At 47.4% G+C, this 24,871-nt stretch overlaps 2 protein-coding genes across 11 annotated transcripts in view; both read left to right on the top strand.

Moving 5' to 3' along the window:
* The first annotated feature begins 117 nt into the window (after positions 1 to 117).
* Positions 118 to 17,080, top strand: tsc1a (TSC complex subunit 1a). Of its 3 annotated transcripts, none has more exons than XM_005460110.4 (22): positions 118 to 1,565; positions 1,963 to 2,080; positions 2,269 to 2,372; positions 2,452 to 2,604; positions 4,441 to 4,585; positions 4,699 to 4,853; positions 4,942 to 5,015; positions 7,486 to 7,676; positions 7,810 to 7,877; positions 7,946 to 8,057; positions 8,172 to 8,239; positions 8,335 to 8,431; positions 8,502 to 8,722; positions 8,792 to 8,925; positions 9,377 to 9,420; positions 9,903 to 10,069; positions 10,164 to 10,346; positions 10,458 to 10,568; positions 10,980 to 11,102; positions 14,442 to 14,629; positions 14,703 to 14,843; positions 15,000 to 17,080. In XM_005460110.4, exons 2-22 carry the CDS (start codon positions 1,972 to 1,974, stop codon positions 15,445 to 15,447), a joined length of 3,036 nt encoding a protein of 1,011 aa, XP_005460167.1. In that variant the 5' UTR covers positions 118 to 1,565; positions 1,963 to 1,971; the 3' UTR covers positions 15,448 to 17,080. The 3 variants fall into 3 exon arrangements, with proteins under 3 accessions (XP_005460167.1, XP_005460166.1, XP_019202307.1); XM_005460109.4 differs by having other exon boundaries at positions 119 to 1,565; positions 9,377 to 9,447; XM_019346762.2 differs by having other exon boundaries at positions 119 to 1,565; positions 1,871 to 2,080; positions 9,377 to 9,447.
* Positions 17,081 to 20,734: 3,654 nt separating this feature from the next.
* Positions 20,735 to 24,871, top strand: part of ak8 (adenylate kinase 8) — an 18,788-nt gene continuing 14,651 nt past the window's right edge. For 4 of the 8 annotated variants that reach the window (XR_003213311.1, XR_003213310.1, XM_019346765.2 and 1 more), the window contains exons 1-6: positions 20,735 to 21,812; positions 22,061 to 22,154; positions 22,221 to 22,305; positions 23,157 to 23,206; positions 23,309 to 23,401; positions 23,661 to 23,729. Coding sequence is in view for 6 of the 8 variants with exons in the window: in XM_019346765.2 (XP_019202310.1) it covers positions 22,071 to 22,154; positions 22,221 to 22,305; positions 23,157 to 23,206; positions 23,309 to 23,401; positions 23,661 to 23,729 (381 nt within the window). In the remaining 2 variants the exon portion in view is untranslated. Of the gene's footprint in view, positions 21,873 to 21,954; positions 22,155 to 22,220; positions 22,306 to 23,156; positions 23,207 to 23,308; positions 23,402 to 23,660; positions 23,730 to 24,871 lie in introns of all 8 variants that reach the window. The other 4 variants (XM_019346766.2, XM_019346764.2, XM_019346763.2 and 1 more) reach the window with 4 other exon arrangements.

Genomic DNA, 24,871 nt, shown 5'->3' with positions numbered 1-24,871 from the left:
ATGGATGGTAAATGGACCCAACTGAGCACTCACACTCTTGTTTGTGTGCTTTCACTCTAACACTCACACTCTGATGGTCGCAGAGAGACACACACACTCACACACACACAACCCCGTTCAGCTATCCTAGTGAGGACCTTCATTGACATAATGGTTTCCCTAGCCCCTTACCCTAACCCTAACCCTAACCATTAAAAATGAATGCCTAACCCTAAACCTAAACCTAACTCGTCAGCTCGTTTGCTTCACAGCAGGACGATCAGCAGCAGACGTTCCTTCCTGTTCTTTCATCTGACGCAAGAATAACAAAGAATCAAACACAGCGCGGTCCGGAGGAGTCAGCCTCGGAGCCTCCAAAGACCAAAGGGAACATCCAGACTCTCAGCTGAGGCATACATTTAAATACAAATACCTTTGTCCACCTCAGACCTTAACAAGAAGAAGGCTTCCTTTTTATTTGTCATTACAGCTAACAATGGCAAATTGCTGCTGCAATGAAATCCTGAGGCTCAGAGCCCGTCAGCACTGACTTATGTAAATAAAGAAAATGTATGTTTATAAAACAAGAGTGGAATAAATAAACACAGATGAGTAAAAATACTGTTAGAGTGTGGTGCAGAGGTAGTGCTGCATACATGTACAGTGTGTATAGTGATTGTGTAAAAGACACTGTTGTTGGGAATAAATAATGTTTCAGTGCCTCAATAATGCTATGCTTTTTATTAATAAGTGTTATAAAGTTATATAGAGTAGTATTAAGCTGACACAGCCCTGAAAAATAAAGGCATGAGACCGTGTGTCCTTGGGGAGTAGAAAGCTGCAGACTCTCGCTCACGCTTGCTTGGGAAAAATGTAGATAAGAGGAGACCGTCACTAGTGGAAAGTTACTGAGACACTGTTGTTTAGACTAGAATGAGAGAGCTTCTGTAATAAAACTGTCAGGGGCACACCAACACCACCATTTTGAGATCCGCAGCAGCGTGTCATGCAGGACGCATCTCCCTTCTAGACGTAATGTGAAAGAGAAATAAAGTGTTAAATGGTCTACTGAGCAGTGTGTTGTCTTCCATCGGATGCCTCTGAGGAATCAAAAGAACTCGGTGAAGTGTTGACATTAACACTGTCCAAAACATTTTCAACACCAGAGAAATAACAAGGTTTACAAAGACATCTCTATACTTATAACCCGTCTACTGGGGAAAAACATCACGAACACAAAGAAGAAAAGGCCAAAAGAAAAGTAGTTTCATAAAATCAGTGAAAACACTGACATAAAAAAAAACACAAGCTAAGAAAAAACCATTCTGAACCAAGAAAAAGACCACACAGCTGTTTGTTTGTATCCACACAAAAGTATAACAACAACAACAACAACAACAAAAACAATAATAATAATGATGATGATAATAATAATAATAATAATGACAAATCCTTTTTCCCATCCTGACGGGTGGCTCTGAACGCCTCTTGTGTGTGATTGGCTGCTGAGGCTCGTGTCACCGCGGTGGGCGGGTCCTGCTGTAGCTGAAGATGGCTGCTCCGTGCTGGGATCAGCAGGTCTGAAGGTAACCGTCTCTGCGGCTCTTTGTCCGGTGTGAGCGGCTGTCTGCGCTCCGTATCCCGGCCGGAGGCTCCTCCTCGGGGTCGGGTCCCGGGCCGCTGGCATGCGGCCGCTACGCTGCTTGTTAGCATGTTAGATTAGCATCAGCTGCTAACGGAGGGCTAGCAGTGACGTGACAGCAGCTGTTACACAACAGGCGTGAGGTCCAAGGTTGCGCAGTGTTAGGCCAGCACACATTGATTACTGTGTGGGGACAGAAAAAGCGGCAGCAGATAATCATCGATTATTGATTTTGTTCCTCTGTCACAGAGAACTGAACACGATGACGTCAACGTGACCTCACGTGACGTTCAGCTGTCTGGCCTGTGTTATGATGCGTTCACTGTCTGGCCGTGTTGCAGGTGTCCGCGATGTCCAGGGAGCAGGCGAGCATCAGCGAGCTCCTGCTCTCACTGGACAGTTCAGAGCTGCAGGAGGCGGAGCGAGTGAGAGCCGCAGTCAACCAGCAGCTGAGTACAGGTGAGTTCACCTATGCAGCACGACTGAATGACGCAGGTCTGCATCTCTGTGACGCGCTCACCACGTGAACCAATCACGAAGCTGCAGTTTTGCTGACGTCCAGCAAAACAACCTTATCAACTCAGTCTGACATCACTTGTGACGGCCAATCAGTGCAGAGCTCCCAGCATGCATGTTTCTCCTCTCAGACAAAGGGGGCGCTGTCCTCTCCTCTGTGGTGGAGTACTACCTGGACTCGTCATCTTCTCAGGCCCTGCTCCTCCTCTCCTCCATCAGGGAGCCGCATCACAAAGTGAGCCCCGCCTGCTCGCAGATCTCCTGTTCTTTACACTCTCTTTGTGACTCTAACACCTGTTGGCCCCGCCCACTAGGTGCTACTGGAGAAGCTCAACGAGTCTGTGAGTCGATCCGGGACCAGGCTGGGCGCCCTCACCCTGCTGGGTCACATGATCAGGAAACAGCTGCCGTGGGTTCATCACATCAGCCGCTCGCCGCTGCTGCTCTCACTGCTGCGCTGCCTCAAGGTAACACACACACGCACACACCTGAGAAACACCTGTCCTCCTGCACATTCAGATTCTGTCATGATGTCGATCACGTGACCTCCTCACAGGTCTGGGGCCCGTTCTTCGTACCTCGCTAAGAAAGTTAGCCGGATTTGAATGTTGACGATTTCGCGTGATCTTGGATCGTTCGGTTCTCCGAAGCTCATCTGGGACTTGCTGTCATAGCAACAGATCCGTAAGCGTAAACCTGCTCGGGAGCAGGTTTACTTTATGTAAACAGGATTAGATCGCGGCCACTCAGGTTTGTCCGCTGCAGTTATATGAAAGCAAGAGCGATATTTCGCCACTGTTTTACCATAAATAATTATTATCAATGTAACTAAAGATAATGTATTTGATTCTTTCATTGATTTCATACAGATACATACAGGTCATTTCCGAAAAAAAGGGAAATGTACTATTAATCATTCTGTTACATGTAGTAGATCATGTCAGATGTAATTCATATTTTAGAGTAGTAATAGTAAATTACTACGTGCAATCAAGATGAGAGACCACGGCTATAAAAGCGAAGGTGGATTTGGGAAGTCTGTCGCAGCCATGTCCTGTCCGTTTGTATGCGAGCAAGGAAGGTGCAAGATTGATAAGGAGAGTTTACAGAATTTAGCGTATATTGCGGGATAGACGGGATCCTTTAGCTCAGCGCGACGGTGTGCTCATAGAGAGATATCGATTCTCCCGTGAGGGTGTTATTTACTTTCTTCCGCTCTCTCTCTCTCTCTGTCTCTCTCTCTCTCTCTCTCTATATATATATATATGTATATGTATATGTATATATATATATATATATATATATATATATATATATATATATATATATATATATATATATATATATATATATATATATGTGTGTGTATATATATATACATGTGTGTGTATATATGTGTATATATATATATATATATATGTGTGTATATACTTACTGTACTGTATATACTTACTCCCGACTTACTGTGCATGCTTCAGTCACCCCTTGCATGGGAACAGGTAAAAGTGATGGAGTGTTATGTCAAACTACACACAAAAAAACCCACAATGTCAATAAATGTCACAGTACAAAAAGGGGTGTGACGAGGGGGTGCAGGACCACCACCTGTCTTTATTTGCTCTGCCCTTTTCTTGGTTGCTGTTATAAACAAACAAACAGATTATTCCAGGGTCTCTTGTCATAGACTAAAAGCAATATAAGTGATAAATATTACCATTCTGTGGAATATTCTTATATTTCACTTTTACTTTTTCCCATGTTCTAGTGGGTCCTGTTGTGGCTCTAATGTGAAAGAGGATATGATGTAATATAATATAATGTGGTATAATATAATATCACATGATATAATGTAATATCATGGATCACTTATGAGTTTAATTTGTCAGCAGCTTTCTGCCAGCCCTCTCTCCTTGCTTTTGCAGCCTTTGCAGTGTTCCCCTGCGTTTTAATTAAACTCTGAAACTCCTGATATCCCTCAATCAAGAGTTCTTGGTCTGCTGCCGTGAAATACTGAGCGCACTCCTTCGACATTTTCGCCGACCAATCACAGGGTTGCCGATCAATGTTTCTACTATCGATGCGTAGCCCCTTTTAAGCCACCCAGTGATCTCAGATTACTTCATCCAGCTATACTAATCGTCAACAACAGGTGTGTTCGGAGAACCGGATTAGCGAGCTCAAAGTTAGCGCGATGATTTGATCTTGGATGTGTCATTTGATCTTGGATGTAGTAAGCGAGGTACGAAGAACGGGCCCCAGATTCCTGCTGCTGTAACCTCAGAATTCCACTTCCTGTTTTTCAGACGGACAGCGATGTGGTCGTGCTTATCACGGGAGTCTTGGTCCTGGTCACTCTGTTACCCATGATTCCTCAGGCTGGGAAGCAGCACATCAACGACTTCTTCGACGTGTTTGGGCGCCTTGCATCCCGCAGCTGCAGAAACCCAGGTAACACACTCACACAGCAGGGGGCGCTGCAGGAAGCAGCTCCTTATGCTTTCTGATTGGTCAGTCTGCTTCTCTGAGTGGTTGTTAAGATGTTTTCTGATTGGCTCGTGCAGGTCATGAGCCCGTGGCCCACCTGGTGCACCTCCATGCCGGTACGTACTCGCTGTTCCACCGCCTGTATGGGATGTTCCCCTGTAGCTTCATCTCCTACCTGCGGCTGCACTACAGCATGAAGGAGAACCTGGACACCTTCCAGGAGGTGATCAAGGTGAGTGCACACCTGCAGGGGGCGGCACTGATGTGATGACCGCAGGTGTTCCCTCAGTTTCACCTCACACTCTGTCCTGTCCCGTCAGCCGATGTTGGAACACGTCCGGGTTCACCCAGAGCTCATTACAGGCACTCAGGACTACGAACTGGACCCGTCCAGGTGAGTCCAGCTTGGAGACAGAAACCACACCTGAGCCTGCTGAACCAGGTCAGCAGGTCCTTTGACAGAATGAAACCAGCACTGAGCTCAATCGAATGCAAATCAACAATAAAGAAACAAAATAGCATCAGATTGAGTTTTCTTAAAGTATCCTATCGAGCTGAGTTCACATCGCACAGAGGCGTGTTTACCGGAGCTCGAGATCAAACTTTCCTTTATCCGAACGACGAAGCCCGCCACTCGATCCCAGCTAATGACAGGAAGTGATGCGCTCTGATCTGTCAGCAGGTTCAAATAACACAACACAGGCACACACACGACGTGGCCTTACAGCAACACATTTCATCTCTAAGTTTGTAACCAGCTTTAAAAAACAGGGACGTCTGCAGCAGCTGTTAGTCTGAGGGAGGTCAGCCAAGTTTGATCAGTAATATACGAGAGGATAGAAATACACATAACACAGCTAAATACACAGATTAGATAACGATGGGCCTAGAATGAAAGCTTGTGGGACTTCTTTAGCATCCATCCGAAGATTAAGGATCGCCAGGATTTTTCAGATATTCTATGTTGGGAGATTCCAAAACTCTGATCCTGCAGTTCTTCAGGAAGTGAAGAGGGCAGCGTGCAGCTACAAGTCTCCTATCATGAAGACGAAGGAGGTCGCTCAGACGCAGAAGCTACGCGTGTGACACGACAACTAGTGTACCTGCTGTGATAGCTCCGCCCTCTCACACTGATAAGAAAGGCAGTGTAGCCTAGTTACCCATGAACTGCATGTTTTTGTTTGGTTTTCTTATCCTTGCATTCAGTTGGGTATCGTGACTCTGACGTCTCTAACTCCAAACATTTAAAATGAAAAGAATACTTTGACTGTTTTCTGTTTGAAATATGTTTTCTCTTCACCGCTGTCTGCTAGGATGTAATATACACTTACTGCCAGAAGGTGGCAGTAAACTGACCACCGTTAACTAACAAAATACAACATGGCGATTACTACTCAGAGTGGAAAAACTCGTAAAATGTTTCTGTAGAAACAGGAAAGTAAAGACGACTGCGACCAATCGAAAGGTCTATAAATAATAAACAAAAGCGAGGTAAAGAGAGCATATCGCTTGAGAGTGGCGCTCGTCACTACCATGAACGTCAGTATCCAAACTGACAGTGTGTCCTCTGAGACGCGACCTGAAGCACAGCATGAGTAAAAAATGACCTCTGCTGTCCAATCAGAGTAAAGTATGAACTGCAACGTGACCGAGAGCATTTGACCATTGATTTAAGTTTCAGACTGGTGCAAATGAAACAGGAGGGTCCGGGTCACCAGAGGCCAAGTTGGGTTAGATTTTAGTCAGTAACATAGAAGAAGTGTCATCGTCATAATCTGCACTGCCAGTCAGAAGTTTGGACACACCTTCTCATTTAATGGGCTTTCTTTATTTGTACTACTTTCTACATTGTAGCTACAAACTGAAGACATCTGGGATTATGTAGCAGCAGCTCAGATTAGAGCCCAGATAGATGCCACACAGAGCTCCAGTAGCAGACACATCTCTGCATGTTCAGAGCAGACTGTGTGAATCAGGCCTTTATGGTCAAACAGCTGCTGAGAAACCACGACTAAGGAAAAGCAACAAGTAGAAGAGATTTGTTTGGGCCAAGAAACACAACGAGTGGACATCAGACCATCTGTGCTTTGGTCTGATGAGTCCACATCTGAGATCTTTGGTTCCACCTGCTGTGTCTTTGGGCAGAAAAGGTGAACGATGGTCTCTACATGATTCCCACTGTGAAGCATGGAGGAGGAGGTTTGATGGTGTGGGGGGGCTTTGCTGGTGACACTGTTGGAGATTTATTCCAAACTGAAGGCACACTGACCCAGCATGGCTACCACAGCATCCTGCATCAACATGCCGTCCCATCATTTATTCTCCAACAGGACAATGAGCCCAAACACACCTCCAGGCTGTGTGAGGGCTCTGTGACCAAGAAGGAGAGTGATGGAGGCCTGGCCTCCACAGTCACCTGACCTAAACCCAGTGGGGATGGTTTGGGATGAGATGGAGCGCAGAGTGAAGGCAAAGGACCAACAAGTGCTCAGCATCTCTGGGAACTCCTTCAAGACTGTTGGAAACTATTTCAGGAGACGACCTCACGAAGCTCATGGAGAGAATGAGAGGAATCAAAGCACAGGGTGGATATAAAACATGTTTGGAGTTACTTCACAGTTTGGGTTTACTACATAATTCCACATGTTTGATGCCTTCAGTCAGAATCTACAATGTAAACAGTCATCAAATGAGAAGCTGTGTCCAAACCTCAGACTGCTGGTGTCGTAATGGGCCCAGCACTGAGCCCTGTGGGACACCTTTACTGGGCAATTTTATTTGAAGCTGTTAGTGAGCAGAAGCAGCTGGAGTTAGCGAGCTGCTCCCTGCTGAGCTCAGACTGACACTCCCCTCCTCCCACTCAGGTGGAGGTGTTACGAAGTCCATGACATTGTGATCGAGTGCTCCAGAGTGTCCCTGGATCCTCTGGAGTCTTCGTGCGAGGAGGACGTTTACTGCTCGTCCTCCTCTTTGATCACACCTCTCCCCCTGACTGTCCTCCCTCACCTGGACCTCACCTGCAGTCCTCCGGTCACAGATGCTGTCAGCAGCTCAGGTGAGTAACAGCAGTGTGAGATCATGTGACCTCCTGTGCAGTTTGTAACAGAAGTCAAAGGTCAAAGTGAAACCAGAAGGAAACGGATGTTTTTTATTTGTGTTTTTATTTAAGTGTTTGTGTTTGCTGACAGGAAGTTCAGTCTGTCCTTCGGGATCCAGATGTGTGCCTCAGCTGAACCCGACCGCCACCTGCACGCAGGTAAGTCACCTGTCTGTCTAATCTGTGCGGCAGATGAGCAAGCACTAACACTTCCTGTTTGTGTGCAGCCTGACGACGTCACATGGAGCCCCACCATACACTGTGGTTTGTCCACACCCCCTTCTGAACGCACTGCTTTAGGCTCCACCCACCCACTGAGCAGGAGCACCTCCATCTCAGGTGACCTCACATATCTGTGTGTGTGTATTAATAATAATGGTGTGTGTGTGTGTGTGTGTGTGTATTAATAATAATGGTGTGTGTGTGTGTGTGTGTGCACGCGTGTGGACACAGGTGAGAAATTGCCTTCATCAGCCTCCATTCTTGAGGCTCCTCCCACTAAGGACCCCGACTGCAGCCAGGTGAGTTAAAGACTTCAGTTAAACAACTGGGAGTTAACTGGGATGCTTTTATTGTGAAGGGGCAGCAGGAAGAGTTTTGCTTTGTCTCGCTGCAGGTGAGGACGGTCAAAGATGGGGAGGGGTCAACCTGTCAGCCAATCACTGAGGGGGAGGAGCGAGGCCTGAGTGACCTCGTTAACAACAACAGAGAAGGTGAGCTGATCAGCTGATCGATCTCGGTGATGTCACTGCAGCTGTTTCTTCATTTTCTCTTTGTCTCCAGATGTTAAAGACGAGTCCCAGCAGCCTTTGCCCCGCCTCCTCACCTCCACCCCCACTCAGGCTTCAGGTGTCCCCCTGCCTCCCTCCTTCACCACTCCTCACCCCAGATTTGAAGAGCCAGGCTCCGCCCTCTCGGACTACAGCCCCAGCTCTCCGTATGACCCGCTGTTTGAGCTCGCTCTGCCCCGGGCGGCCATGCTGTTCGTTGGGAAGACGACCCAGGTAAGGTCAGGTGGACCGAGCCACAGGTGGTTTTTGTGAGCGTGCTCAGTAACGTGCTGTGTCCTGCAGGAGGTGCTGGAGAAGAAGGGGGGAGGACCACAGAGGGAGAACAGAGAGGAGGAGGTGACCTCTGTCTCCCCTCTGAAGGTTTTGGACCAGCTGATCGCCCGTGGAAACGACGCCCATGATTGCCTCAGCAGGAGGTGAGCCGCAGGACGTTATCAGAGGGCATTATCAGGGAGAATGGCGCCTCACGCCCAAAACACACCAATCAGTATCACATCAAAGGTGTGAGTCGCCTAGCTTTATATTGTAACGCAGAAACCCCCACTGAGCGAGCGCTTTGGCGATAGTGGGAAGACAAAAGTCCTTTTAACAGGAAGAAACCTGGAGCACAGCCAGGCTGAGGGAGGACAGGCCGGTCGGGGTGAGGCGACAAAACGAGACATTAAACACGAAGCGAGTATTCCCGCTGCTTCTTTGAGGACTCGCTGATCGATGGAGCGAGGTGCAGCCATCGTCGATATCAAGTCCGTCGATGAAACCGTGTCCTTAGATTTGAAACATCTGCACACGTGTCATCAGAGACCCGTCTGATGTTGTGTAAAACGTGCTAACCTGCGTCACCTCTTTCTTCTTCTGTGGTGTTCACAGGTTATCAGCCGGGAGTAAGTCGGTGGATCGGAGTCACTTTGGAGGTAAACAGCAGAGCATGAAAAGCAAAGGTACCTGAACACTCGCCTCATCACTCTCATTAACCTCATATGCAAATGAAGCTGTAAGCAGCAGTTTATTGGTTCACTGTGTGGAGCTGACAAGCTCCAGAACCCGCGCCGCTGTTTCAGCTCGTCGTCACATTTGTTTCGCTGCTGTTTGCGGGCGCCGTCCTGAATCTGCGTTCAGGTTTGATTTAGCCGGCTGGTGTTCTCGGGTTCAGTTTTCACGTCTTGAGGCTGATGAGGAAGCGGTTTGCGGCGGGATCCACGCTGGTTCTGGTTCTTGGCAGCTGTGGGACGCAGTGCTCCAGTTCTCTCGTATTCGCCGTGCTGACCACGCCCAGCTCGTTTAATGACCCTCAGACGAGCTGCGGCGTGAAGCTGCCGGGTTTGCATCAGCACATTAGAACTGTGTGTGTGCGCGTGTGCGTGCGTGTGCGTGTGTGTGTGTGTGTGTGTGTCAGGCTCCACCCAGGAGGAGGAGCTTCAGTCTCTGACCAATCAGCTGCTGCTCGTCCACGCTCAGCTCCAGTACGAGCGCTTCAAGCGGCAACAGCATGCCATCCGAAACCGCCGGCTGTTGCGGAGGGTCATCAACACCACAGCGCTGGAGGAGCAGAGCGCTGCCATGGTAACGCACACGTCAACCTCATAATGATGCTGAACACCACCCACGTAGCCCCTCCTCTCATGTTTTCTCTCCTCCATCACGCTGCTGGTCACAGAAGTCTCAGCTCGGCGTTCAGGACGAGGAGATCCGGAGTCTGAGGGCGAGTCTGGACGAGGAGCAGCGTCGATACTCGGAGCTGCAGCGCGAGACACACACACGCAGCGAGCAGCTGCACACACACATCGCACATCTGCTGCAGTTGCAACGAGATGAGCAGAGAGAGAGCCAGAGACTGCAGGTCTCACACACACACACACACACACACACACACACACACACACACACACACACACACACACACACCATCAGCAAAGAGCTTCACATCCTGTGCTCTGATTGGCTGTTGCAGGGTGAGCTGCAGGAGTGCCAGAGTGGACTGCAGGATCTGGAGGCGGAGCTTCAGAAAGCCAATTACAGGGCGTATAATGCTGAGCACCAGCTGACCCAGCTGTCACTCAAGGTGAGGAGAGTCCCGATTAGTCGAATCGTTGAAGGAGCACGGCGCCCGGCTGCTTCTCTCTGTGTGTGGACTCGCAGCATTACCGTCCATGACGACTAAATACACAGCGAGAGGAGGCAGATATGTGGGTCAGAGGGGTTTCACTTCCTGTCAGACACTCATAGATCTGTCGAGTCTGTAACGAGTCTGTGTGTGTTCAGACTGTTTCAGTTTAAACCAGCAGCAGAGAAACTGGAGACAGAGCCAGTTTTTCTGTTTCTGAATAATGAAGGAGGACGAGCCCACAGTGAAAGCAGGCAGACATGTTTCGTCAATCTGTGGCTCAAAAACAGTAAAAACCGCTGAAGTCCTGATGCAGCTGCTCCCACTCAGTCCTGTTCTACAGATGTTTGTGTGTCTGTGTGTTTCCAGCTGTGCAGCAGTGAGCAGCTGCATCAACAGATGTTCCTGCTGAACCAGCAGCTGGTCCTGCTCGGAGAGACCAACAAAGCTCTGCAGCAACAGCTGGAGGGTGGAGAGACACAGCGCTGCACGGTAAGACCCGCACACCAGCTTCATCCAGCTTCAGTCAGCTTCATGCTCTCTCTGAAGGCTCGCTGGTCAATCCCAAATCCCTTCAGCTGCAGCTGTTATCAGCAGCTGTCCTTTAAACCGGTGTACCTGGTAACTAACTGGGTTAAAGTGTAGTGGCCCAGTTTAACCTGTGAGAGCCCTTTGAGTGATGTCATAGCAACACACAGGTTTTTGCCTGTGTGTTGCTATGACATCACTCACACATGGACTGTTCAGTCTTCTCTAAACACTTTGCAAGTATTTTCTTCTCCAATCTGTGCCAACAGATTTCTCCTGTTAGCCGTTTATTCCTTACTTTTTATATTTTATTCAGGCACAGTTGTTGTGGAGCGCCCACAGTTTCATTGTACATGTGCAATGATAATAAAAGGCTATTCTGTTCTATTCTATTCTATTCTCGGTTGTTAGAAAGTGAATGTCCATAATTTACACTGTCAATTTACCACAAGTTAAATTATATGTAGTCATTTATATCTTGACTTCAGGAGGTTGAAGGAGAGGATGGCTCTCCTCGGCATGTATCTCTGTTCAGTGTAGATCAGGGGCCTCAAACATAAACGAGCTGAGGGCCACTGCTGTCGTCTCAAATATTTCTGAAAATGTTTTATTTGTTTTTTAAATTTCAAACTTGTATAAGATGACTGTGCTTGTATAACTTAACTACCTGAAGCCTTTCACTGAACGACCAAACAAACACATGGCTCCTCTGTGTCTGTCCCACACGTGGCAGCACTCTGCTGTCGTTGTGTTCGTATGTAACTAAATCATAGAGCAGACATACAGGGAGTGCAGAATTATTAGGCAAATGAGTATTTTGTCCACATCATCCTCTTCATGCATGTTGTCTTACTCCAAGCTGTATAGGCTCGAAAGCCTACTACCAATTAAGCATATTAGGTGATGTGCATCTCTGTAATGAGAAGGGGTGTGGTCTAATGACATCAACACCCTATATCAGGTGTGCATAATTATTAGGCAACTTCCTTTCCTTTGGCAAAATGGGTCAAAAGAAGGACTTGACAGGCTCAGAAAAGTCAAAAATAGTGAGATATCTTGCAGAGGGATGCAGCAGTCTTAAAACTGCAAAGCTTCTGAAGCGTGATCATCGAACAATCAAGCGTTTCATTCAAAATAGTCAACAGGGTCGCAAGAAGCGTGTGGAAAAACCAAGGCGCAAAATAACTGCCCATGAACTGAGAAAAGTCAAGCGTGCAGCTGCCAAGATGCCACTTGCCACCAGTTTGGCCATATTTCAGAGCTGCAACATCACTGGAGTGCCCAAAAGCACAAGGTGTGCAATACTCAGAGACATGGCCAAGGTAAGAAAGGCTGAAAGACGACCACCACTGAACAAGACACACAAGCTGAAACGTCAAGACTGGGCCAAGAAATATCTCAAGACTGATTTTTCTAAGGTTTTATGGACTGATGAAATGAGAGTGAGTCTTGATGGGCCAGATGGATGGGCCCGTGGCTGGATTGGTAAAGGGCAGAGAGCTCCAGTCCCACTCAGACGCCAGCAAGGTGGAGGTGGAGTACTGGTTTGGGCTGGTATCATCAAAGATGAGCTTGTGGGGCCTTTTCAGGTTGAGGATGGAGTCAAGCTCAACTCCCAGTCCTACTGCCAGTTTCTGGAAGACACCTTCTTCAAGCAGCGGTACAGGAAGAAGTCTGCATCCTTCAAGAAAAACATGATTTTCATGCAGGACAATGCTCCATCACACGCGTCCAAGTACTCCACAGCGTGGCTGGCAAGAAAGGGTATAAAAGAAGAAAAACTAATGACATGGCCTCCTTGTTCACCTGATCTGAACCCCATTGAGAACCTGTGGTCCATCATCAAATGTGAGATTTACAAGGAGGGAAAACAGTACACCTCTCTGAACAGTGTCTGGGAGGCTGTGGTTGCTGCTGCACGCAATGTTGATGGTGAACAGATCAAAACACTGACAGAATCCATGGATGGCAGGCTTTTGAGTGTCCTTGCAAAGAAAGGTGGCTATATTGGTCGCTGATTTGTTTTTGTTTTGTTTTTGTTTTTGAATGTCAGAAATGTATATTTGTGAATGTGGAGATGTTAGATTGGTTTCACTGGTAAAAATAAATCATTGAAATGGGTATATATTTGTTTTTTGTTAAGTTGCCTAATAATTATGCACAGTAATAGTCACCTGCACACACAGATATCCCCCTAAAATAGCTAAAACTAAAAACAAACTAAAAACTACTTCCAAAAACATTCAGCTTTGATATTAATGAGTTTTTTGGGTTCATTTAGAACATGGTTGTTGTTCAATAATAAAATTATTCCTCAAAAATACAACTTGCCTAATAATTCTGCACTCCCTGTACGTGTACACGTGACTAACGGCCTCAGCATGTTCCTGCCCTCTGGCCAAACTGCATTATATTTCTTCACATCATGTACGGGCCGCAAGTAGGGGTGACGTGAGCCGTGAGTGGCCCTCGGGCCACGAGTTTGAGACCCTTGGTGTAGATAAACTCCAAATCCTTGGAAGTTGTAACACGGCAAGAATGAGAAACAGACAAATAAATAAATCCAGTTTGTTGGTCCACAGTGTTCAAAGACCAAGCGCTCCTTCATCCTCATTCACCCACATGGCTCCTCCTCTCTCTCCTCCCTCTCTGTGATGTCACATCCTGCTGCATCTCTCTCTGTGACTAAAGCTCAAACATTAAAATCACATTTTCTTGTTTTCTACGTCGTACCTGAACATGACTCATCGTTATCGCCGTCACGTCAGTATTCACTTCAACAGGATCTGTTTTTAACTCAGATTTGTAAAAACACGTTTTCCCTTTGGCCACGTTGCTATGACGACCTCACGCACGTTAGGTGCTACTCGACTGTAGCGGAGAACGAGTCGAGTGGGTGATAAAGCACAGACATGCCACTGCATGCAGAGCTTCAGGATCTGATGAGCTTTCAGCAGAATCACATCTAAACTACGACTGTGTGTTTCTCATCGTTTCAGTGAGACACGTTTTCCCTTCCACGCTAACCTGCCGAGGTCAGCACATCACAATCATTACTCAGACTCTGTTTCTCCTTCAACATATATTTTGATTATATTTTTGTTTATTATTTAAGACGGTTCACTAAAAGCACGTACAGAGTTATAGCACTCCTTTTACGCTTCCTCAGACGTAAGTCGGGGAGTTGACTCTCTCAACAACACACGCCCTCTGCTGACCCTTTTGGGTAATGCAGTGCGACACATGTGGTCACTATGATGAACAGAGTGTGCGCTGTTCTAAATGTACTCTGCTGTGTGTCAGGAGGCGTCCATGCTGCAGTGCAGCGTGGGTAAGGAGTTCCTGAGGCTGAAGGACAACGATGTCCAGCAGAGACAGAAGCTGGAAGCAGCCAATCACAGGATCACTGAGCTGGAGAGCCAGCTGGCCAGGAAAGACCAGCTGATCCTGAGCCAGAAAAAACTGCTGGAGGACACCAAGAACCAGAACAGGTTAGTCCAGCTTCACCTTCTGGAACTCTCCACACGGGAAGCGTCGGGCTCAGACTGCGTCTGTCGCTTTCAGGGCGGAGCTGTCGGCATCGGAGAGCCGCTGTGCTGCTCTGAGGAGAGTTACTCAGGCGCTGCAGACCGAGATGCTTCAGCTGTACGGTCAGATCGCGGGAGGCGGGGCTCACCCAGACGGTGAGCCGCGGGACATCAGCAGGTAAACAGGGCCATCGTCCAAGGACGCCTCGATCCCACAGAGATGTCCAAAATGATTTAATGAGACAGGCAGAAGCAGGACGAATGTCTGTGCTTTTATTCTCCATGTGTGCTTTGTTGATAAATGTTTGCCTTTCCGTGTCATACTGTCCTCCAGATCCGACGGCGGAGCCTTACCTGATGCTCAGGGAAGCCAAAAGTCCCTCCCCCCGTCTTCTTCTGCTGTTGGGATCATGAACGGAGCAGTGGAGGTCCTTTCCACCTCCCCCGTGTCCCTCTCACTCTCCCCCATCGACTCCCCGCTGGCTGTCGGCTCCTTCCTGGAGCAACGAGCCCGACAGCTGTTCAGACCCACAGATCAGAACCAGGAGGCGGAGGTCGGGGGGAAGGAGGAGGAGGAGGAGGAGGTGAATATCCAGCCAGCAAGCCCTCCACTCGGTCAGGAGGTGGAGGAGGCCACACTCCTTGTAGGAAGTCCTCAGACTGAGCCGCTGAGCCGAGCCGCAGACCCCGTCGTGGCCCCCGTAGACCTGACACTCACCGTCCAACAGAGGAGACACGAACTGAGCATCATGGACTACGACGAGACACTGCCCGACATCTGAGGGAGGAGGAGGTGGGCGGAGACCGCCAACGAGTTTGTTCACCTGTGTTCAGTTACCTGAAACTCAATAGGGGGGGTCCTTGGGGCTCCGCCCTCACTCTGGAAAAGAGCAATAAAGATAATAATGATAAGGCAATAAGCAGGCTGATCCAAGATCAGCAAACTTTCAGTAACGATTGTTATTTATTAGGGGAACTAAATCTACAGCTAGCCTGGCTAGCATCCACAAACAAAAATGCCCTCTAATAAGTAGCATCCAATCAAAAGGACAGTCGCTCCTATCCAGTGCTGATGGGAGTGGTCTGTTGGGCGGTCTGCTAGTGCCGCCATAATCTCAGCCATAGTAGTAATCCATAGTTATAATAAAAGGAGTCAAGTTCAGGGACTCCAGTTAGCTGAGGTGAAGCCTCGCAGATAGCTACCAGCTACAGCCGCCTGCGTCAGCCAATTGTTGTGGAAGTTTTCCATTAAATAAAGCCTGCAGACGAGCGGTGAGCGGTAGCTAACATTCTTTAATCCAAACACACAAAGAACAGAAAACCAAGCTTGTGGAGAGCCTGCATGACCGCGGGGCAGGGTCAGCAGAGTCTCACTGAGCCTAGCATGGCTCTCAGTTAAATACCTTCCACAGGAACAAAAGGCAGTACAGCTGTTTCACACCTTAAGGTTCACACCTTTGTTCATCTTTAATCCTCCCCACAATCTAAGCTCTCACATGCAAATGGCAACAACAATGATACAGAGGAAAGGTCTTCTCCAGAGTGTCAAAGTACGTTGCATGGCAAAGTGAAGCAGCATTAGGTGGTCATTCCCAGTCACAGTCATGGCTCCAGGTGTCTGTGCCATTTACAGAGTCATAATTCCAACGCTGATCTTCCTCTGTGCTGTCACTTTTGGAGCTTGGCACGCTCTCTTCATCCCTCGATTTCTGTTCCAACGCAGCTGTAGATTTAAGGCAGAGCACGTCGTACACCTTAGTTGTCTTCCTCAACGTCAACGGCGAAACTCTTTCATTTTATTTTAAGATTTTGCTGTTCAAAATCTCGTGACAATCCTTTGGAAGCCCAGTGGTGCAGCCCACTGTCGTTTGTCAGCTGTCCTGCAGATGGTCCCTGCTCTCACTGGTCCTGGTGAAGCCTTCTCTCCTGGTCATGGTCTGTATCTGCACCTCAGTCAATCCTTCCATATCCCTCATGTCACGGTCCCTGAAATTTAAAAATGAAAGCTCCCCGGAAAACCCTCTTGTCAGCTTAGCACAATTAGACATGCCCAATAATGGTGTGCATTGTCTCTTAAAAATTCCCAGGGCTTCTACCCTGGAGTAGTTTCACTCCAGGCCCTGACTTAAGAAAAGGTAAAACATTAGCCAGTGGTGTGTCCTGCTGTAAATCATGTGATTGGATCATATGATTAACCCTCTGCTGTGGAAAAAATTAGATGTTAGCGCAGCGCATCTGTATGCACACTTTCTCACAGTGACCTCTGCACTGTAAACAATACAAGGTCATGAATAACACACCGCTGGTAAATTCAAAGACACAGAAAGTGGAAATTAAGAGGTTTCAGCACGGCCCAAAAGCTCATGCAACCTGTTGCTGTCACCTTTCTGCTCCTGTAAAAAAAAAAAAAAAAAACATACATACATCCACCCTTTTGTCAAGTCAAGGTGGAGGTGCAATCTTGCATACTGGTGTCAAGTCAGTGAAAGCTTTTGTCAGTCCAGTCAGTCCCCATTTTTTATTTGCTGACAGTAGAACCTCTCGTGACGCAATAAGTTTCTACTGCCAGCAATGACGTCATTTCAAAAAAAGAAAAAGAATTTAGACTGGATTACCTCGCTGAATCCTTTTTGGCAGGGACTTGTTTTCTGATTGTCCCAAATAAGTGGCTTTCTCCCGAGCCCATTTTAATTTTTTGGGGAGAAGCTCACTTGCGATTGTTCAACATGTTGTGTAGCGCTTTCGATCCTGATCTTGCAGGCCTGCTTGAAAACGAGGAAATTGCCAAACAAAAATCTCAGTGCACTGTTAAAAATCAAAACAATATGAAGGCCTCTTTTTAGAAGTTGTCTAAGCATACTCTCTCAGAATGATAGATCCAAACAAAACTAATTGGCAGGTTCAAAGTGGTACCAAAAGAAAATGCATCAGTAAATCTCCCAAACTTTCATCCACCAGTCACACACCTCACACAACAATATTCTATTAGATAATGAGTTTTGTTTTCCCCCCATGTAACCAGATGTGTGCCATGATAAGACCTCCCCCACACATCAGAAACCACAAACTCAATAATCTATTAGTCTCCACTCATCTCCTCTTTGCGGTGCTCCAGACACTTTTCAATTCTCCACGCAAGGCAGTCGTTTTTTCTTCCCAGTTTCCTAAACCCAAATTTCATTCCCACACTAAAACAGCCATGTCCTCCCTTGCTCCTTCCACTGTGGTCTCATCTCATCTCTCCCCCCTTGCAGCAGTCCAGTGAGAGTCAGTTGTCTTTCAGCTTTTTCCTGTTTTCCACTGTCTCATTTTGCCATTTTGCTCCAAAAGTGGCAAATGTCCAACTCAGGCAGTCTTTTCAAAAGTCCATTCACACACAGTGAAGCTGCAGCTCGTTCGAAATGCACATCCATCCATCCAGTCATGATGATGCCATTTTTCTCCTTGCTGTCGCTGTCTTGCACAGCTGCTGTTGCTGCTGGACCTTTTCTTCACTGCTCAGGACACTGCTGTGAGCTCTTGATATCCATCTCGTTGTTCTGGAACTGCATTTCTTGTCTTCAGGGAGAGATTCTTGGAGCTTGTGTTCTCAGGGTGACAAACACATGGAAGTTAAGCTGTAAAATAATTCAGCCAAAACTTGGCTTGAGTGTTTCTAATGATGTTAACCTATAATTTTCTTCCAACTGCTGCACGTGGAAAATTGATCCGGGTCTGCTCTTCACCTGCAAGTGACACACTGAGACATGTTGATCATTGTTCTCATTACTTAAAACAACACGTCTCCCCTCTCTAGTTCTGAAACTCCCCGTTCTTAAAAACCCAGAGAGATTGTAGTTGTTCTACATTGAAAATCACCAAACCCTCTTCCTATTTTTATTGCTTATTTTTATCAACAGTTCTGGTAAAAAAGAAATTTTGTGTGTGTCCACCCTAGCGGAGCTGGTGGCCTGCAGTACCACCTTCTTCCGCTAGTTGGAAACAACTTTTACACACGTCTTGATGCATTCTCAATCATCCAGGAAAGTAAATCTCCAAAAGTTGAATCTGTTCATCAGGCCCTGAGTAAATGTGGTTATCCCAGCTGGACTTTTGTCAAAGCTGGGAAGGCACCTAAAGAAAGCTCCAGCCGATCCAGGAGAGAAGGACAACCGCTGCCCAGGCGAAAACCTGTAGTGATCCCATATGTGTCAGGAGTATCGGAGCAGTTGAGACGCATTTTTTCTAAACACCGCGTCTCTGTGGCTTTTAAACCCCAAAACACGCTGCGCCAAAAACTGGTCCACCCCAAGGATCGGGTCCCCCGACACAAACAGAGTAACATAGTGTACGCTGTTAAGTGCCAGGAGGATTGCCAGGATTTATACATCGGGGAAACCAAACAACCTCTAGCGAAGCGGATGGCACAACACAGAAGAGCAACCTCATCAGGCCAGGACTCTGCAGTCTATTTACACCTACAGGCCAGTGGACACTCTTTCAATGATGAGGATGTACACATCCTGGACAGGGAGGAACGCTGGTTTGAGCGCGGAGTCAAGGAGGCCATTTACGTGAAAAGGGAAAGACCATCTCTGAATCGAGGAGGGGGCCTAAGGGTACATCTGTCACCATCTTACAATGCTGTGATTGCAGCCATTCCCCAACTCTCTGTGAATGGGACTCATGGCCATTGATCAGTGTTCTTTGATCAGTGGGTTTTGGTCAGTGATTGTTGATCAATGGTCATGGGAATTTGCATAATTATGATTAAGGAACTGACCTCCCAGCCCATTGTTCCTTCAGTGGGCTGGTTTCAGTCATTATGCAAATGTACTGTTTATAAGGTTTGGGGAAACCTGCAGTCAGCTGAGACTGAAGAAGTCACTTGGATGAGTGACGAAACGTTTCTCCCACAAAACGCTACGTCCAGATGAACAGATTCAACTTTTGGAAACTTTTACACACATTTCTACACTCCTCTCTTTTTTTTTCTTTTCTTGTTTTTTGTTCCCCATTTTCAACATTTTGAACCCCATTTTTCACTGTTTTTACACACACATCAACTTTTCCCACACAACCATTCTCTGCAATCTTACACACCACACATTTACCCAGTTCTTACCATACAGTCACACACTGAGTTTTGTCCCTGGCCGCCTGGTGGAAGGCCTGCCGCTTTACTGGATCCAGTTTCCCTTTACATTCAGAGTGTCCTCTGCAATGGCCTTCTTCCCTTCCCAGCAGAAAAGTGCTAAAATACCGTCATTTCACGCACTGTAGTACGCAGAAATGATTCCCAACAGTGTACCCGAACCGCCGTTCCTGTGGCGTACTTGGACCGAACACAGGTCTGGGCCGGCTTCTCCCCAACAGCGCGCTCGAGCCAATGTCCTTGTGATGGGCCGTTCCCAACACAAGCCTGGGGCCTCAAACCGCCAGGATTTTTCCTCCGGAGACTCGAACTCCGGGGTCAGCCAGCGTTCCCCCCTCGGCCAGACAAAACTCTCCATGACTGTATACAAGTTAGCTATCACTCACCCATCTGCAGGAGTCCCCTCAAAGTTGATGGTCTCGGTGGTGGCTAAAACACAAGGCTCCGTGACTCCTCCATTTCCTTCGCTTCAGCAGCTGATAGGACAAAGGTACCTTTTTCCTCAGGGGTGATCAGCCCGTCCACGGAACCGTTGTTCAGCTACCACACGGACCATCCCATCGTCGTCGCCATTTTGTTGTGGAAGTTTTCCATTACATGGCAAATGGTAAATGGCCTGTATTTGTATAGCGCTTTACTAGTCCCTAAGGACCCCAAAGCGCTTTACACATCCAGTCATCCACCCATTCACGCACACATTCACACACTGAAATAAAGCCTGCAGATGAGCGGTGAGCGGTAGCTAACATTCTTTAATCAACACACACACAGAACAGAAAACCAAGCTTGTGGAGAGCCTGCATGACCGCGGGGCAGGTCAGCAGAGTCTCTCTGAGCCTAGCATGGCTCTCAGTTAAATACCTTCTCCAGGAACAAAAGGCAGTACAGCTGTTTCACACCTTAAGGTTCACACTCCCTTGCTACCTCCCAGAGTCCTCGAAGAGACAAAAGACTCTTCCTTTCCTTCTTACAGTATGGGTGTCAGACATGTTAAAATCCAGTGGCACCAAGGCATTATACAATAAAATAATGTGATTAATACACAAGTAAAAGAAATTCCTATACACAATCAAATTCCAGGATTTGATCCTTTTTTTTTTTTCTTCACCATCTTGTCCAAAAATGGCCTTTGGAAACAAGAAAGTGACGCGGCTGAAACTCTAACGCTGAAGCTTCAGAGTCGGTGATGTGCCTTTGTCCGTCTTTTATCTACAGTCTGTGTGTTAGCTGATTTTCCTCTTTAAGCCAAAAAGTGCTTCATGCCAAATTAAACGCTGCGACTGATGATTGTTTTCATTATGGACGTGCTCCTGAAACACTGACAGAAATAAAGATGTAAACGTCTGTTTGTGCGTTCTTTGTTAAAGTCGTCACACTTTTCAATTCTCTTTGTCTAAAAAGATTTTCCACACATTTTAAAATATATTTGAAAACTAACATTATTTTAAGGAAATTTGTGAAGTTTGTTTCTAAATGTATTCTCTTATTAATATTTGACACCATGAATATGACATTTATTACTAATCTTTGTTTTATATTATTTTTATATGTAATTTGGGGGTGATTATCCGGAAGGGGTATTTTAATCTGAATGTTTGACACTAGGGAAAACTAACCTGATGTTTTCCTCACTGACGTATTTTCTCCAGGTTCTGGCTCAGGTGTAAAAATGCGCCAAACGTGCGGAAATGAGACTTTTCTGACGTCAGTCGGGTCCCGATCGATCGTCCTTAGATAACCGTTCAAGAAACGTCCCCTCGTGAACGTTGCACCGTTTGCCCTGCACGGGCAGTGATGACGTCGTTCCCTAGCAACCGGCCAACGCGTCGTAGCGCTGAGAGCGAAGCGGCGGGAAGGGTTTTGGTGTTGTCGTTATTTTCGGTTTTAACGTCGTTTTTGTGCCAAAGTTCGGATTTTACCGGATACGTCTGAGCACGAGACGTTTGTTAATGTTTCCCGCGCTTCAGCAGCCAACAGAAAATTCCCGGGAAACGGTGAGAGGTGTTTGGACAGGTGAGAGGCCGGAAGTGGAGCTCTGAAAGCGGACGTCAGCTTTTTAAAAGATAAAATCAGGTTGACCGTTAAAACGTTCATGTTTTATCGTTTTCAGAAAATGTTTGAAGAGTTGTGTGTTTAGTGTATGTTGTGTATTCAGGTGACAGCCCTGAGTACAGGAGTTGGTACTGTGTGCTGCGTTCAGGGCAGTCGGGACAGAATATCAGTGTTTGATCCGTGTGTGGTGGACCTGGTGGTGCTTTCAGGGCCTTCCTGATGGATGAGACGGTGAGGCCTCTGAGGATTCCTCCTCAGATGTTCGTCTATGCCGACAAACACAACGTTTCCCAGCTGGTGCAGGTAAAGGTGCAGCTGCAGGTTTCCCACGCGTGAAGCTGCTCTACACTCACTGTGTGTGTGTTTCAGAGCATGCTGTGCAGTCTGGTGATCGATCAGCCTGATGATCCGATCTGCTACCTGATTGGGCTGCTGCAGAGGAGCAGCGATGATGGTGAGGATGCCGTCGTGTCCCTGATGGTTTTTATTTGTTAGCATCACTTAAAGCAATCCTTTAAAATTGTCTTTAAACACAGACCGGACAGAATATAAAGCCTTAAAATGATCTCAGCCTTAATTCATCATTTTTATCACAGGAACACGTACAGGACGTTTGCGCTTTATCTGGAAAATCCAACGAAACGCTCGCACACCTGTAAAGCTTTGAGTCAGGAATTTATTCTGACGTTATTAAAAACGAGACGTAACTATGGCGCTCATCAGACACCACGTTTTACAGATACTTTTATGCACATCTGAAATGTTTAGTGTCAGTCCTGAACCGTTGTTCAGTTAGGATTAGAGTTCAGCACCGGAAACAGCGGCAACGCGAAGTCATGATGAAGACACAAACACACGAGGTTCTCTGACGTCAGCTACACAATGAGCAGTAAAAAGCTTAAATAAGCACAAACTAACAAATACATTTGACATCATAAAGTCAAAGAAGTGTGTGAACTGCATGTGACTCAGAACAAGCTGCAGGACAGCCAGGAGGAGGACCGAAGCACAGCCGAGGCAGAAACATGCTGCCGCCCCCAGGGGGCGCTCTGACTCCAGAAACATCAGCACAAACCGCTAATGATAGGTCGTGGTTCTTTGTTCTGACGTCGCTCTCAACGCTCTTCTGAAATATCAATGTGGTCATGTGTCCATGAGACTTTGAATGCAGCGTGTTGTGTTTAAGGACAGTAAGGCGTTTCATGTCTCCTATCGGTGGTGATCTTTGGCGAGCATCTGCAGCAGGAAACAGTCAGACTGCAGGTTATGTGACCAGCTTGTTTTCTGACGTCTGATCTGTGTCAGTCCCCAGGGTCATCGTGCTGGGACCTCCTGCTGTCGGCAAACACACCGTGGTGAGTTCAAGTGAGTGTGGGAAACCTTCAGCTGACCCCCGCATGCTTGTTTATGTTTCTTCTTCTTCGTCGTCTTATGTTTTTTTGTTTTGTTTTTTTCAGGCCAAAAAGCTGAGCGCCGACCTGAGAGCTGTTCACGTGACCGAAGACAGTTTACTGCAGTACCGATCAGAGCTGAGCGTGCACGCCGAGCAGGTACACCTGCTTTTTCCTGATGTCTGTATCTGATCATGTGATTTTTCACTGTTGGCTGCTCTGACGTCAGTGCGTGCCCCCGCCACCCTCAGACTCTGAGCGGTGTGATGAAGTCTGACCTCAGTGTCGTCACTTTGTGACCAGACCGCCCGACCCCTTCCTGGCCCTCCTGTCTAGAGCCTGTTTGTTCATTCTGTGCATCATCCTGATGCCCGTGTCCACCTGAGAGGTCACGTGACCTGTTGTTTTGCGTGTTTAGGAGCTTTCGGAGGAGGTGCTGGTTGGACTGGTTCAGCAGAGGCTGAAGGAGATGGACTGCTTCCACCGGGTGAGTCAGCCTCACAGTCCGGTTAGCTTAAAGCATCATTAAACATTCATGCCGTGTTCGCACAGACCTGGGTCAAAGATCGTCGGTGCCACATGTCACAACCCATTAGAAACGCCCCCCCCCCGTTTGAAACGTCTCCCCTGTTACCCACCTCACTTGCATCTGTGATTGATGATAATTAGCGCTCTGGTCTCCGTTGTGTCCTACTACGATTCCCAGCAGGCCAAGCAGTGTTCTCCCCGAGGACAGGCTGATCAAAGGGATGCTGCTGTCACATCACGTGTGTTATTTTCACATGGGCCGCTCCTCGCTGACGCTCCTCGTTAGCATCACGTCCCGTTTGCGAGGGCTGCTTTCAGATCAGTTCAAGGTGATGAAAGACGGAGGAGCGGCTGTCACAACAACAGCGACACAAACTGAACGCCTTCAAGCGGCATCGTGCTCAAAACGCATCCAGACAGCCGACAAATAAAGATTGCAAGCGAGACCGGCGGCACCTGTCCCAGGTTACCTGCTCTGCTGGGAGGTCTGAGAGGGCGGGGCGTTTTGCAGGAGGTGTGGAAGAATTCTGCCTTCTTTTGTACTTCCAGCACCTTTGAGCAGGACCCAGTCGCAGCACAGGTTCAGGAGGGTGTCTGTGGTGTCCGCTGAGGTCACTGCAGTCCCACAGGAGGGTTTCTAGTCTGCTTCCTTCACGAGCTCATCTTTATTGTTGCTCAGTGTGAAGAAGTTCAACTACGTGTTCAAGAATACGTGTCCGTGTTTCTACACGATAAACAGAAACTGCCACAGACGTGGATCAGCTGCTGGACCCGTCTGATCAAACATGGCAGACAGGAAGTTTATTCCATGTGTAACAATCAGAGTACATTCAAAACAAAATACACTGCCTTGATTTTTCTACAAGGTCAGGAAAGAGAGCGGTGTTCGAGACTTTTGTCTGGTATAGTTCGGGTGAACATTTTATGTAATGAAGGAAAGAACCATGTGTTGTGATTGGTTCAGGACATACCTGTCTGCCCTCGGTTACCCTCAGCCACCGCCACAGGTCGGCTGATCTTTATTACCCTGCTTTCACTTGGTTTCGACAGGTACACCAATACTTAACTGCTGTGCTGCAACATTAGTGAGCAAAGCTTTAA

This window comes from Oreochromis niloticus, linkage group LG12 (assembly GCF_001858045.2).
Source record: "Oreochromis niloticus isolate F11D_XX linkage group LG12, O_niloticus_UMD_NMBU, whole genome shotgun sequence".
In the NCBI taxonomy this organism is placed as follows: Eukaryota; Metazoa; Chordata; class Actinopteri; order Cichliformes; family Cichlidae; genus Oreochromis; species Oreochromis niloticus.
The sequence above is the reverse complement of the archived record's forward strand: the minus strand, read 5'-3'. Positions and strand labels throughout refer to the sequence as shown.

Coding starts and splice junctions, on each gene's coding strand:
- tsc1a (XM_005460109.4), top strand. CDS start 1,972: ATGTCCAGGGAGCAGGCGAGCATCAGCGAGCTCCTGCTCTCACTGGAC. Junction 8,432..8,501: donor CGTTAACAACAACAGAGAAG/GTGAGCTGATCA, acceptor CTTTGTCTCCAG/ATGTTAAAGACGAGTCCCAG. Junction 10,569..10,979: donor TGACCCAGCTGTCACTCAAG/GTGAGGAGAGTC, acceptor GTGTGTTTCCAG/CTGTGCAGCAGTGAGCAGCT.